Source organism: Urtica dioica, chromosome 2 (genome assembly GCF_054948205.1).
Source record: "Urtica dioica subsp. dioica isolate 48M chromosome 2, U.dioica_male_clone48M_v1_H2, whole genome shotgun sequence".
NCBI lineage: Eukaryota > Viridiplantae > Streptophyta > Magnoliopsida > Rosales > Urticaceae > Urtica > Urtica dioica.
In genome coordinates this window covers 6,457,184-6,471,573 of record NC_142757.1, presented here as the reverse complement: position 1 = coordinate 6,471,573, position 14,390 = coordinate 6,457,184, and the positions used below count along the sequence as shown (strand labels likewise).

The following is a 14,390-nucleotide window of genomic DNA, read 5'->3' as shown; positions in this document are numbered from 1 at the left end:
TTATGTTGTAATTTGTTATATCTAGTCATTTTCTTAGTCCGTTTTAAGATTTCATTTAAAGTTTCATTTAATTAAAAAAATAGCTCACCAGATCCGCAGTTAATTAATTAATTAAATCGTAAATTTAATTTAATATTTATTTAATTAATTTTTTGCAAGTCTAATAGATAATTTTTTTAATAAAAAGAATTTGAGCTATTTAAAAAATATGGACTATTTAGGCTACAAGTCTAATTACGCACATTAAATATAAAAATTGGGTTGTGTGTGAAATATTATTGGAAGAATTTGCGTTTTAGAACGAGCATTTTAACTCACACCAACGGATTCAGACAAAATAGAAATTGTTAAAAAAAAAAAAAAAAAACCAATTGACGAAAAACAAAACAAAAAAATCGAAAAGCAAAAGAATAAGGAGAGAGAATATGTGCTGTTTTTAGTGAGTGTCTTTTTTTTTTCGTCAAATGAGTGTTGGTGTTTGCGAATTTGGCACCCTATAAATCGCCACCCAAAAGCTTCACTTCGTTTTCTGAACATATAATAATTCAAGGGAAAAATAAACCAAAAAACAGAGTGGACAGTAAGAAAGAGAAAGCACTTGCTATCTGTTTATCGCCTTTGATTGTAGTCTCAGGACTCTTTCTTTTGTAGGGTTTTCTGTTCGTAACACACATTTATTGAAGAGAGAAAGAGACATAGTCTTGACTGTTTCTCTCCGGCAATGGACGCTTACTCTATGCACTTGGCCATGGCGGCTCTGGTCGGAGCTTCGTTCGTGGCCGTGTCCGCTTACTATATGCACCGTAAAACCCTAACGCAGCTCTTAGAGTTTGCTAAGTCTGTCGAGCAACGCGACGAAGCGAACGAAAACGGCGACTACTCTGACGCCGCTAGAGACTCGCCGCAGCACGCGAGGAAGCGCCGCGTTGGCCACCACGCGCGGCGAAAGGGCGGCGGATACTCTCGCCGGGTCTCGGCTTCGCTTCCCGACGTCACGGTGATCTCCGGAGGAGATGGCGGCGGCGACGAGCGACGGAGGAACGGTACGGTCCCAGTAGAAGAGATTCCGACTGGGCTTCCCAGGCTACGCTCGCTTAAGGAAGGTACGGATTCGCTTGACCTTGTTTTAGAATCATCGGTTTTGGATTTACTTTCAAGAAAGACACATGTCTAACCTTATTTTTTGTTAACTGCGGTGATTGAGAATCGGTATATCGCAAGTGTATTCCTGGAAGGTTTAAGGAATTTTGTGTGTAACTGCGATTTAGATATGATGTGGAGATATTGGTCTGGTAATCGTAGAGATGTAGTTGCTTTGTTTATGGTACCTTTATTTTCGAGTTTCGTTTCACAGTTTGATTACTGAGTTAGTACGCTTAATCACTTGGTGTTTACATTCATTGTCTTAACCTGCTTCGACAGCTGCAAACTGGGCTGAGACTACTGCTCTGACCATATCTTTACTGAATTATTGATTCTGAGGTTCCTAGCACAAGGATAAAGAAATGCCGGGTCCTAGGCTTACACAAGAAAACTTCATTACTAGACAATAAATCGTAGAAATGTAGTTACAGATATTTGTTTCATGGCTTAGAGGAATAACTGTGCTATTGATCAGTTTAATTTGCTTCTTTCTTCTCTTTTCCATGTTGCCTATGTTAAAGAAAATATTGCTGTGCTATTTTGTCCCGTAAGCTTGGCTTCAGAAGCGTTTAATGTCGTTGTAACACATGCTTCAAATCAAACTTGCAACGGCCTTGTTTATCCATGAAGACATATGCTAGGACTCAATAATAATATCTACCAAGTTGTTCCACTCAGGAAAAACAGCAGTGACCAAGAGGAGTGGCAGCCTCTTAAGAACTATACCCTCTATGTCTCCTGTTGCAAGTGTTGGTATGTTTGAAAGTGCAGATGGATCAGATGACGAAGATAATGTGACGGATAATATCAATGGAATGGTAAGTTGATTTCAGAATTAAAAGAATTATTCTCTAGTTGCATATAGGGCAAAGGCTTTCATTCTTTCTTTATTTCTCTCCCCCCCGTTTTGGTTATTACTCAACAAATCTCCGCTGCATTGTTTCTATTAATTTATCTTGTTTAGAGAAATATTTTTATTCGTGTGAGTTGCAATTGTTGTTTGTATCTGTCTGTCTGCCTGCAGGGATCAGAGTCTAAAGGCGCATTACCCAACCATGTTAGCGGAAATGGAGAGCTGATTCCTATAGTTGCTCCAAGTATGATTCGCTCCCTTAGCGTATCTGGGGACCTGCATGGTGTTCAGCCTGACCCAATTGCTGCTGATATTTTAAGGAAAGAGCCTGAGCAGGAGACATTTGCAAGACTTAAGATCACCCCTTCCGGTAGTGGTTTGATTTCATCTTTCGCTGATCTATGTAGATATTATAACAATTTACTACATGATTTACTGCTTTTAATCCATGCATCTTTTTTGGGTTCCCGTCCTGCTGTTTTTGAGGGGTGGGATTTTCTAGGCCAGTTTCTTTTCCTCCTTTTGTAAAGGCTGTGGTGTTTCGGTTTGTGCCTGGATTCGGGGTTCGCGTGTTCAATTGGCGTGGGATTCTGGTTTTGGCTATTTCTGAAGCACCTTTTTTGTGTAAATATGGCTCTTGCCTTCATCAATATAAGCGGTTCTTGTTTTTTAAAAAAATCCAGGCATTACTATTTTTTTCTTAAAAAGCTTTCCCTAAACATAGTGCATGTCAGTAGGCTTTAGTATATAAACTTTTCTACCACACATTATAACTTTAGAACATTCTCTTTTCCTGATTCGTCTTTCTTGCAAATCTGATTATGCTGCTCTTTCTAAGTAAAATGCTACTTCTACAAAAAATCTAAATTACAAAACTCGTACGATTGCCAAAGATTTTGCTTGAAAAAGATGAAATTTATTCTCATAAAAATTTGTGATTTTGATTTTTACCAGAGGTACCATCCCCAGAAGAAGTTGAATGCTATACAGTTCTTCAAGAATGCCTTGAAATGAGAAAAAGATATCTGTTTAGTGAAGCAGTCGCTCCATGGGAGAAAGAAGTCATATCTGACCCTAGCACCCCAAAGCCTAATCCAGCTCCATTTTTTTATGCTCCCGAGGGAAAGTCTGATGTGAGTTTTAACTTATAGCTCTTGTAATTCATTTTGATAGTTGATTAAGATAATCCATTTTGATAGTTGATTAAGATAATCCATTTTGATAGTTGATTAAGATATCTTAATATTTGTTCATCATTTACTAACCAAATGTCTTCTGCAGCATTATTTTGAGATGCAAGACGGTGTTATCCACATTTACGCAAACAAGCATTGTAAGTTGAGCAGCGCGTTTGGCTAATTTATAACCAGTTTATATGCTCCCATGGCGTGTGTGGGTAGAGTTTCACGCAAGCTTCTTAATTGTACATTTCCGTGGTGCTGGATTGCTGTCTGACAGCAAAAGAAGAGCTTTTTCCCGTTGCTGATGCTACAACTTTCTTTACTGATCTGCATCACATACTCCGGGTTATGGCAGCTGGAAATATTAGGACTGTCTGCCATCACCGACTGAATTTACTAGAACAAGTAAGTCAATGTTAATGTTTTCTCTTTCAGATTTGTCTAGGGACAGGGGTAGTGCCTTGTAATCTGTTGGTTAAGGCTTTGTTTTTTTATGTTTCGGAGTTGCTCTCCGGTTTCCTCAGCTCTTTCCCTGTAATTTCTTCGGCCGAGCCGTTTCCTTTTAATGAAGATTTCAGTTTCTTTTAAAAAAAAAATGTTAATGTTTGTAAAAAAAAAAATGCAAGTTTATGTTTATTACTACTGATATCCATGTGCTCTCATATCCTTATCATAGTATATTGCTTCTTAATATCTGACTTCTTACTTATATTCATGACATTCAGAAATTCAATCTTCACCTGATGCTTAATGCGGATAGGGAGTTTTTGGCTCAAAAAAGTGCTCCACACCGTGATTTTTACAATGTTAGGAAAGTTGATACGCATGTTCATCATTCAGCATGTATGAATCAGAAACATCTTTTGCGGTTCATAAAGTCAAAGCTGAGAAAAGAACCTGATGAGGTATGTCCATATTTTTCCTTCACTTGTTATCAAATACTCACATTGAATATCTCTCTTTTTTATTTATTTTTATAAAGAAACACTTTTTATTGATAGAAAAATCTGGCATATCTCTTAATTCACACATTCTTGGTACATCAAACTTTTTTTGAACCAAGAATTTGTGAATTAAGAGATATACATCACCCTTGAATATCTCTTAATTCGCACATTCTTGGTACATCAACCTGGACAGTTTGAAAGCATAATTACTACCAATCATGGCATAGTCCTCTTCAAATTGGTTGTAATCCAATTATTTTGTTATTTGGGAAAATGCCTATAGTTTGTAGTCACACAAGTTTGGTTTTCATGTTTTTCTTTCTAGGTTGTAATATTTCGAGATGGAACGTATTTGACCTTGAAAGAAGTCTTTGAGAGTTTGGATCTAACTGGGTAACCTTCTTTACTTCAAAGTGTTTTGCTCATGATAGTAGGGATGCTTATTCATATATGTAAAAACCATCTCTTGTTTTTTCGTCTCTGATTTCTTGTTGCCATGTTGTAACTGGTATCCAATTGTGTTTCACAATATAGTATTTATTTAGATTTTTCGGGTACAGGTATGACCTCAATGTTGATCTTTTGGATGTTCACGCAGACAAGAGCACTTTTCATCGTTTTGACAAGTTTAATCTCAAGTATAACCCTTGTGGTCAAAGTAGACTCAGGGAGATTTTCCTAAAGCAGGATAATCTTATTCAAGGTACATTTGTTTACCTTGATTCTGAAGTCACTGCTGTTATCTGAATCCTGTACAATTGTAATTCCATTACATTTGTTTAAGGGACATATATTTTCCCCTTAATATAATTACCTCATTTATATTTATTTTGTTTCCCATTCTTTTAGCCAATGCATCTTGCTGCACTATACACTTATCTTTGACATTTCCTGTATTTTATATTTTATGTATGTACTCTATTGATTTACAAATTAATAGGGCATTTCCTTGCTGAGCTGACGCAACAAGTTTTCTCTGATCTTTCTGCAAGCAAATATCAGGTAGATGCTTTTCTTTGGACTTTTTTTCTTCTTCTTTTCTTTCCCTTCAGTTAAACTGTTGCTTGTATGGGAAGTTTTGTTGATAATAGAGGATGATATTAGTCACTTCTAATTTTACAATGCTTATGTTGAACTTTTCTTCACTATGCAATCCTATCATCATTCTTCATTGTATAATTGAAAGAGGTTGATATAACACATATGGTGATTAAGTCCAGTGGTCAGGCTCATGATTAGCTTTCATGAGGTTTTGGGCTCGAAATAATAATAAACTTTTGGCTCCAAAACTTGTAAGGCCAATGAAAAACAAAATTGAATAAATATACTTACTAGCTCTAGTGTGACATTTATAAATCTTTTGGCCACTAGAATAAGTTTGTCTTTAGTTCTCGGTGAAGATCAGTTGGCTATGATTCCTATCGATGCCGAGGCGAGTCTATCTCCGAAGAACCCAGTCCCGCTCAATATTCGGTTAGCGCTTGAGGGTGCAGTTTTATCTCAGCAAGGATTTTTTTTCTCTCGAGAAGGATGTCGAAATGTCCAGCTAACAAAACATAATAAAGGGTCGAGACCGGGAACTCCGGAACCTAGAAATCGATGTCCTTTGGAAAAGCAAAGGAGTCTGGGCCTAAGTCAAGTTACCAATGATGATCCTCTCATGGAACGTTAGGGGTTCCGGGAGTCACGAGAAGAGGAGGGGTGTCAAAACCTTGATCTGTAACGTGAGACCGGACATCGTGGTGCTTCAGGAGATTCGTAGATGTAAAGTGGATAGATGTTTCGTAGGTAGTATATGGAGCTCCAGGTTCAAAGAATGGATTTATCTTCCCATCTCGGATTGGCAGGAGGCATCCTTGTGGTTTGGGACTCGAAAAATCAACGTCTTGAGCAACCTTGTGGGTTATTTCTCGGTCTCCATTGAGATAGCTAGAGGGGAGTCGTCTTGGTGGTTCTCGGGCGTTTACGGACCGTGTCGACAGGGGGAGCGTTGAGCCTTTTGAGATGAGATGGCCGGGCTCAGGGAGATCTGTGGGGCAGATTGGTGTATCGGGGGAGACTTCAATGTGGTCCGTTTCGCCCACGAGCGCACCTCGCAAGTCAGGGCTAGGTGATCGATGAATATGTTTAATGAGATTATCGCCGATCTCCAGCTCTTAAGACCCCCCTCTGGCGAATGGGAGCTTCACGTGGTCTGCATTCCGAGATGTTTCGATTTGCTCTCGCATTGATCGTTTCCTATATACAGAAGGATGGAGGGCTTCCTTTCCCTTTTGTGTGCAACAAGTTCGGTTTCGTGGAGTCTCGGACCACTTCCCTATCACGTTGAATTCGTGTCCGGTAAAGTGGGGCCCCTGTCCGTTTAGACTCGACAACTCTTGGTTGGCCAACAAGGATTTATGCAAATTAGTAAAGGAAGAATGGGGTAAAGAAGTTCAGCCAGGATGGGAGGGTTTTTGCTTTATGCGAAAACTCAAAAACCTCAAAAGTTAAAATAAAAGAATGGGCTGTAGAAGAAAGGACCAAGGTGGCTGGCCTTAAGTCATGCATCCTAAGAGATATTCAGAGGCTCGACAAAGCGGAGGAAGAAGGTTTTTGGTCAGCTGAGCTGCGAAACGAAAGATCCCTCCTTAAAATCAAACTAGCCGGGCTCCTAGAGGAAGAAGATAGGGCCCTTAGAATCAAAGGGAAGGTTACCTGGGCCAAATACGGAGACAACAATTCCAAGTTCTTTCACTCTCTCATGTCGGCCAGAAAAGCGAAGAATGCTATTTGGAGGCTTGAAACAGAGGACGGTTCAGTCATTGATGACGAAAATCTTACAGTAGAAGAGATTAATGGGTTTTTCTCTAAGTTATTCACGGCCAATCGGGTGGTTTCGCTTGAATGGGATGATGTGGAATGGCAGCCGATCACCTCAGAATGCGCGTCGGAGTTGTCTAGACCTTTTGAAGAGGAAGAGATTAAGACAGGTGTCTTTGGCTGCGCGCGAGGTAAATCACCGGGACCTGATGGCTTTTCTATCGAGTTCTTCCAAGTTTTCTGGGAAGTGATCAAGGGTGAGTTGGTGAATGTCTTCACTGAATTCTGGAACTGCGGGGTTGTCAACAACATCACCAACGAAACCCTCCTCTGCCTGATACCTAAAAAGATCAACTCGAGAGTAAAGTGAAAGATTTCAGACCAATCAGCCTCATCAAGAGTATATAAAGTCATCTCGAAGGTCCTTTCCAGTAGAATTTCATCTGTTATGGAAGACACGATCAGCGAAAATCAGGGGGCTTTCGTTAAGGGGCGTCAAATTACGGATCTGATCCTCGTTGCTAACGAGGTCGTGGAAGAAACGAGGCGAGGCCGAAGGAAGGCAGCGGTTCTCAAACTAGATTTTGAGAAAGCCTACGACAAGGTTAGTTGGGTTTTCTTGGATTTCGTTTTGGGGAAGAAAGGCTTTGATTCTCGATGGAGAAGTTTGATAAGGGGCTGTGCCGAATCAGTCTCCTTTTCCGTGTTGGTAAATGGGAAGTCCCGTGATAGATTCATCGGAACGAGAGGAATTAGGCAGGAGGACCCTCTCTCTCCATTCCTTTTTGTTATGGTGGCAGATGCTCTTTCGCGACGCATCTCCAGAAAAGTGGGTAGAGGAGTTTTCAAGCTGCTTAGGGTAGGGTCGGGTGCTATCAAGCTATCGCACCTTCAATTTGCAGACGACACGCTGATCTTTGGTGAGGCTGATCAGTCGAATTGGGAAGGCCTTTTTTCGATCGTTAAGGAATTCTGTGAGGCCTCTGGTTTGTCCATCAACATCGACAAAAGTAACATTGTTGGAATTATTTGCTCGGAGGGAGAGATTTCGGCGATCGCAAGGGCTGTGGGTTGTCAAGTTGACTATTGGCCGAAATGTTATTTGGGTATGCCTCTAGGGGACAGCCCTAGGCGGAAAGATTTTTGGGATCCGGTGTTGGCAAAAGTTTCTAAAAGGCTGGCCGGGTGGAAGCGAGGATTTCTGTCGAAGGGAGGCAAAATGACTCTTAAAAAAGCGGTTCTCTCAGCGCTTCCCACCTATTTTATGTCCGTCTTCAAAATGCCGAAGGGAGTAGCAGATGACATTGAGAAAATCATGAAAAGTTTCTTTTGGGAAGGGTTTGAATCGAGTCAATCCCGAGCGGCTGTGGCCCGGGACACATGTTCGCTGCCCAAAGACAAAGGAGGTTTGGGTTTCGGGAGCATTGTGGACAAGAACACTGCACTTCTCGCTAAATGGCTATGGCGTTTTCCCCTTGAAGAAGAGGCTCTTTGGCATAAGGTGATTAGAGCTATCTACGGCCTTCTTCCTAATGGTTGGGACCCAGGGGTGGCCGCAGATCGTACGTTTCGAAACCCTTGGCGATCGGTATCGACGGCTCGGGATGCTTTTTTTAGCCGTGTTTCTTGGAGGGCTTTCGACAGATCGGTGATTCGTTTCTAGGAAGACGTATGGTGTGGAGAAAGGTGCTTCAAAGAGAGATTCCCGGGTTTAGCCAGGCTGTGCCCGATCAAGAACGCGCCATTCAAAGTTTCGCGTCTCTTTCTTCCGAGATCCCAGAGTCTGTTAACTGGGACTTTAGCTTTCCAAGAAATTTAACGAGCAGGGAAACTTTTGAGGCAGCTGAAATGATGGAGTGTTAGTCTTTCAGGCTATGGGAAGGTATCGAAGATCGCCGGGTGTGGTTAGGCGAAGAGGAAGGCTTCTCAGTGAAATCGATGGTGACAGACCTTTCCACCGAGGCGGCTCCGGTTTCTGTCCCTTTCTTCGACACGGTTTGGAAGTCTTCGATCCCGAACAAGGTCCAAATTTTTGCGTGGCAATTGGCGCTTAAGAGAGTTAATACAGCAGATGGTATTCAAAGACTCAACCCTCACATCTCTTTGATGCCTAGTTTATGTCCTCTTTGCGTTAAAGCATGTGAGGACGGCGAACATCTATTCCTCGAATGCCCTGTGGCGGAGGCGGCTTGGAAGTGGCTTTTTCACAAGTTGGGCTTGTCCTCTGTACCCGATACCATTGCAGGGTTGCTTTGCATCCACGAGTCTCAAGGTTTTAACTCTAAATGGGTTGCTGCTGCAAAGGTTGGAGTCCTATCGTCTTTGTGGTGTCTATGGACTGAGAGGAACAAGCGGATCTTCAATGAAGAAAAGGAACACGGAGGGACTGATTGATAATATTAATCATTGTATAGCCTTATGGCTTTTTTCGATATTTAAAGTTTTTAAGGAGTTTTCCCTCCCTGATCTTGTTAGGGACTGGGGTTGTGTTCTTTAACCCTCTGCATAGGGGTCAGTTTTCTTTTGGAGATTGTCGGGTCTGTAATGTTCTTTCTTCGGCTAAGCCAATTTTCTCAATAAAAGACCTGAGTTTCTTTTAAAAAAAAAAAGAGTAAGTTTTTAATTGTTCATATAGTCGTCACCCTCTTGTCATCAGCCAATTTAGTTCTGCCGGCAGGTTATGCGAATAGTAAAATAAGGATGTTATTCGTTTCATCTTCGAGAGTTGCACTATTTAAGTGTCATAGTTGCTTTGGCATTAAGTTACACAAATATCACGAATATTTAGGTTCATGAGCTACAGTGTTCCTTCTTGTGTTCTTTCGATGGACTGATTTTTTTTCCTCTCATCTTACTATGCCTTTTGTAGTCTGTATCATGCTTTTTATTCTATTTTTATATTTTCAATTGCAGATGGCTGAGTATCGGATATCAATCTATGGCAGGAAGCAAAGTGAGTGGGACCAACTAGCGAGCTGGATAGTCAACAACGAATTATACTGTGACAATGTAGTCTGGCTGATTCAGGTATTTGCATGGACTTACACTATGTAGACAAATGTTCTTTATACATGTAATAATTAAAATGGAGTTGTGCAAAAAATATCAGTTGTCAGTGTAGTGCAGACCAAGGCTTTTAGTTTATTGAGGGTTCTACATGTTGCCTCTCGAAGTTTTTAGTTTATGTTCTGTGTCGAACATGAATATTTTTTTTTCCTGCACTGTTTTTTTTTTTTTTATTGATTATTTGATTTTTTTTTTCGTTGATCTTGTTACATGTCCAGTACTTTGCTGTAATAAGTTTTTATCTTCTCTCCCCTCTCAGCTTCCAAGGCTGTATAATATCTACAAGGATATGGGAATAGTCACATCTTTTCAGAACATTCTTGACAACTTCTTTATCCCTCTTTTCGAGGTGACTGTGGATCCAGATTCACATCCTCAGTTACATGTGTTCCTTAAACAGGTTTCTATCTTTCTTTTACAATTCTATTAGATTACTTTAATTATCCTCCCTCATACACTTTGATTGTCACTGCTTTATTATTAGGAAAAACAATTTTTATTAAAACTGAAAAAAACAGAAATCCCGGCGCCAATCTCGAATGAGATCGGATAAAGAATATGACCTAAAATCCTTAACTAAAGCAGAGAGCCACAAGGATATAAAGTGATTAATACCATCTCAAATCTCTTTCGATTATCAAAGAGAGCTCGTTTCTGATGCTCCAAGTGCTCCAGCAAATGGGCAGAGATGCAATTCTGGCTGCTTGCACAAAGCATTTTTTTCCGGGGGTCTTTTGTCTGGAAAAAGTGTTTAACGAGTCTGGACAGGAACTGGTGATGCTGAAGTGACCCAAGACACGAAGCCAAGACCATGTCACCAAAGAAAAAGAAAATCTTTGTGACCATAGAAATGGGTGAAAGAACAGTCTCTTGAAAAAGAGTCTTAATTCCTTGCAAATGAATGTCCGCAGCCAGCTTCGAGTTTGGGTCCACTGATGAAGCTGCCTATCGTCGGCCCGAGCTTGTTCGAAGAACCTAAGATGGCCATTAGGGGCTGGGCGCCTTTTATTTCCGGAGCGGATAGCGTCAGCTAAGGACTTCAAAGCAAAGTAACAGTGCCGCTTGGGGTGCTGTTCCTTAAACCATTCGGAATAGCGCTAAGAGCACCTAACAAGCACTTCCCAACCCCACACGAGCTGTCCTTCCGCAACAAGAATTCTGCGGTTTTCACCTCTAGTGACTTTGAGAATTCGAAGACAGCGGCCTCTTGAGTTGGAGAGGATGTCCTGGATTAGGGCAAAATCGAGTACATTGTTCTGAAATTTTCCGGTTTGGTGATAGAAAGCAGAAGGTGCAAGCAAATGGTCACAAATCAAACGGTAGCGCCATGGTGGAGAATACAACTATAAGACCTGGGTCCCATTTTTTCAACCACCCCTACTGATGGCCGATGACCAAATAATTATTTCGGCTTCAACATAGTTTGATCGTCACGGCATTATTTATAATTAATGTCGAAATAACCTTGCTTGATTTTTAGGTTGTTGGGCTAGATTTGGTGGATGATGAAAGCAAGCCCGAGCGACGACCGACAAAACACATGCCCACCCCAGCTCAGTGGACCAATGTCTACAATCCTGCCTTTTCGTACTATGTGTATTACTGTTATGCTAATCTCTACACATTGAACAAGGTACTTGATCAATCATCAATCTTTTACTCTTTTCTGTGCTCAGAATCATCAATACCAAGTATATCACATTTACTGCTGTATCTCTTTTTTAAACGCTGGGAGTAAAATGCTTAAAGCCGACTTCTGATTCATTTCTTTTTTGACCATCAATGCAACGTGAAACTATTCTGACTTAATGGTGGATAGAAAACATTAAGTTGCGATGCTGGTACTTTTGCCATGCTCGATGCGAATTATTTGATTGGGCATCTACACCCTTTAAATTATAATTGGGTGTTGGTTAGAGAATCGGGTGTAATTCGGGGGGTCCTGGTTTTCCCAAGGCCCTGCATAAGATATAGCTTTTATTTATAAAAGATTAAATTGAAGTTTGTCACTCTTTGTTTGGTGATGGTATAGTGGCTATATGAGCTGGGTTTCTGGGTATTATAAATTATGTACAGTAGCTTCGCCATTGCTGCAAGTAGCTTCTAAAATGACTTCCTAGTGTGTTTATGCATTTTTTCATATTATCTGTATTTTTCTTTTTAAAATGTTTATGCCTTTGATTCAGTCTAAAATTGTTGGGTTTTATTTTTTCAGCTTCGTGAATCAAAGGGCATGAGAACCATAAAGTTCCGTCCCCATGCTGGAGAGGTGTCATATTATATTTATTTATTCACCCCATTTCAAAACATAGTAAATTGTATCTGTCTTATGCGTGTTCTCTTTTCAGGCTGGTGACATAGACCACCTTGCTGCAACATTTCTTACATCTCATAATATCGCACATGGAATCAATCTGAGAAAATCTCCCGTTCTTCAATACCTGTATTATTTGGCACAGGTCAGAAGCCATAAACCAAGGTTCAGTAGGGAATATTTGTTTATATTTGACTGGACTGTTTGTTTGTGTGATTAGATTGGTCTTGCCGTGTCTCCCCTGAGCAACAACTCTTTATTCTTAAGTTACCATCGAAATCCTTTCCCTATGTTTTTCTTACGAGGCCTCAATGTTTCCCTCTCTACGGATGATCCTCTCCAAATCCACCTGACAAAAGAACCACTGGTTGAAGAATATAGCATAGCTGCTTCGGTGAGCATCTCTCTAACTGTCTCGTGATAGTTGATCGATAGTTCATGAAGGGGAAAGGTCATACTGATATCTCGTCTCTACAGGTTTGGAAGTTGAGTTCCTGTGACCTATGTGAGATTGCTCGTAATTCAGTCTATCAGTCAGGTTTTTCACATGCTCTTAAGGTATGCTATCACACTCATCTGCTCTCTCTCTCTCTCTCTCTCTCTCTCTGCTCTCTCTCTCTCTCTCTCTCTCTCTCTCTCTCTCTCTCTCTCTCTCGTATCTGCTATCATACTTGTAGTGTGTGTGTATATAAGGTATGTTTTCCACATTCTCTTAAGGTATGCTATCACACTCATCAAGGAAAAGAACCTAAATTATCTAACTTTCGGAAACATATAGGGGTACTTTTCCTTGAAGGGTTTTTCTCCGTGGTTTATAAAGCATTGAATATGGACTATGTTGGCTCTCTGGAAATAGAATGTTTACAGTGCATTGTGGCTAGTTAACTTTTTTCATGATCGACGTAATCATCCTTGCGATTCTTTAAATCAGTCTCACTGGATTGGGAAGGAGTACTACAAGAGAGGACCAGATGGAAATGATATCCACAAAACGAATGTGCCACATATCCGCCTGGAATTTCGTGACACGGTATGATCGTGTGCTTTTCTCAACGTTGAAAATTCTCTATTATGTCTATTTTACTTGCCCGGAATGACCATTTAGTTTAATATTCATGAAAGAATCAGCCTGTGTATTGTTGATTAACATTTCTTGTAGATCTGGAGAGAGGAGATGCGACAAGTCTATCTAGGAAAGCCCATGATTCCTGTAGAAGTTGACAATTAAAAATGTGCAAGGTGTAATAGAGAGTAGCCCCCAAGGTGTTATTTCAGTAAATTGACTCTTATTTATTTATTTGTTTATTGTTATGTTCTTTGATATGTGGCTTTAATCCTATTCTCTCGCTTTCCCAAGGAAGCAAAGATACTAAACTTCAGGCTCGCAAAAGACAGCCGTTTGAGCGTCAGGTTTGGAGCTTAGCGTTGGAACAAGCACGATATGGACAAAGTCAAAAATTGGTTTTTTAGACCCTGTATAGGAGGATAATATTAAGACCACTTCGAGCCTAAATAATACTGCAGTAGCCGAGAAACGAAAATGCGCAAGGCAAAATAATTTGTTGGCTTCTGCATTGTGACACTAGTTATACATGTAAAAGATTTTACCTAAGATAAAACAGAACTTCTCGAGGTAAGAAGCAGAGATATACTCCTCTTGCTGCTTCAAGTTTTGACTAATTATTTATTTATTTATTTGAGCTAAGCTAGCGAGATAATAAGAGTATGGTATGCTTGATATTTTTCACGAAAAGTTTATTATAATTGATCAATTTTTTAGATGCTTTTGAGACTTTAGCTAAGTTTATTTTATTAACCAAATAGCAACTCTAAATCTAGAATTTCTGGACTTCAAATCTAAAACTGTTTACCTCAAATTTAAAATTTAGGATCCCGAATTTAGAACACTTACTCTAAATCTAAACTTTGCACTTCAATTATAAAATTTTGATCCTCAAATTTAGCGTTCTCGACTCAAAATCTACAACTTAGAACTCCAAATATAGAACTTTAGACCCCAAATTTAAAACTTGTACCCCAAATATAAACTCATGTCACAAATCTAGAACTCTGGACCCATATCT

The 14,390-nt window shown here is 40.1% G+C and overlaps 1 protein-coding gene across 1 annotated transcript; it reads left to right on the top strand.

Moving 5' to 3' along the window:
- The first annotated feature begins 445 nt into the window (after window positions 1-445).
- FAC1 (AMP deaminase, putative / myoadenylate deaminase) lies at window positions 446-14,087 on the top strand. The gene is made up of 20 exons (XM_089602776.1): window positions 446-1,103; window positions 1,822-1,961; window positions 2,168-2,366; window positions 2,951-3,129; window positions 3,278-3,329; window positions 3,455-3,582; window positions 3,903-4,082; window positions 4,450-4,517; window positions 4,685-4,827; window positions 5,065-5,126; window positions 9,840-9,953; window positions 10,252-10,392; window positions 11,473-11,625; window positions 12,208-12,261; window positions 12,341-12,451; window positions 12,527-12,700; window positions 12,784-12,864; window positions 13,238-13,336; window positions 13,466-13,569; window positions 13,664-14,087. The coding sequence occupies exons 1-19, from the start codon at window positions 722-724 to the stop codon at window positions 13,532-13,534; spliced, it is 2,529 nt and encodes an 842-aa protein (XP_089458902.1). The 5' UTR covers window positions 446-721; the 3' UTR covers window positions 13,535-13,569; window positions 13,664-14,087.
- Window positions 14,088-14,390: the final 303 nt, after the last annotated feature.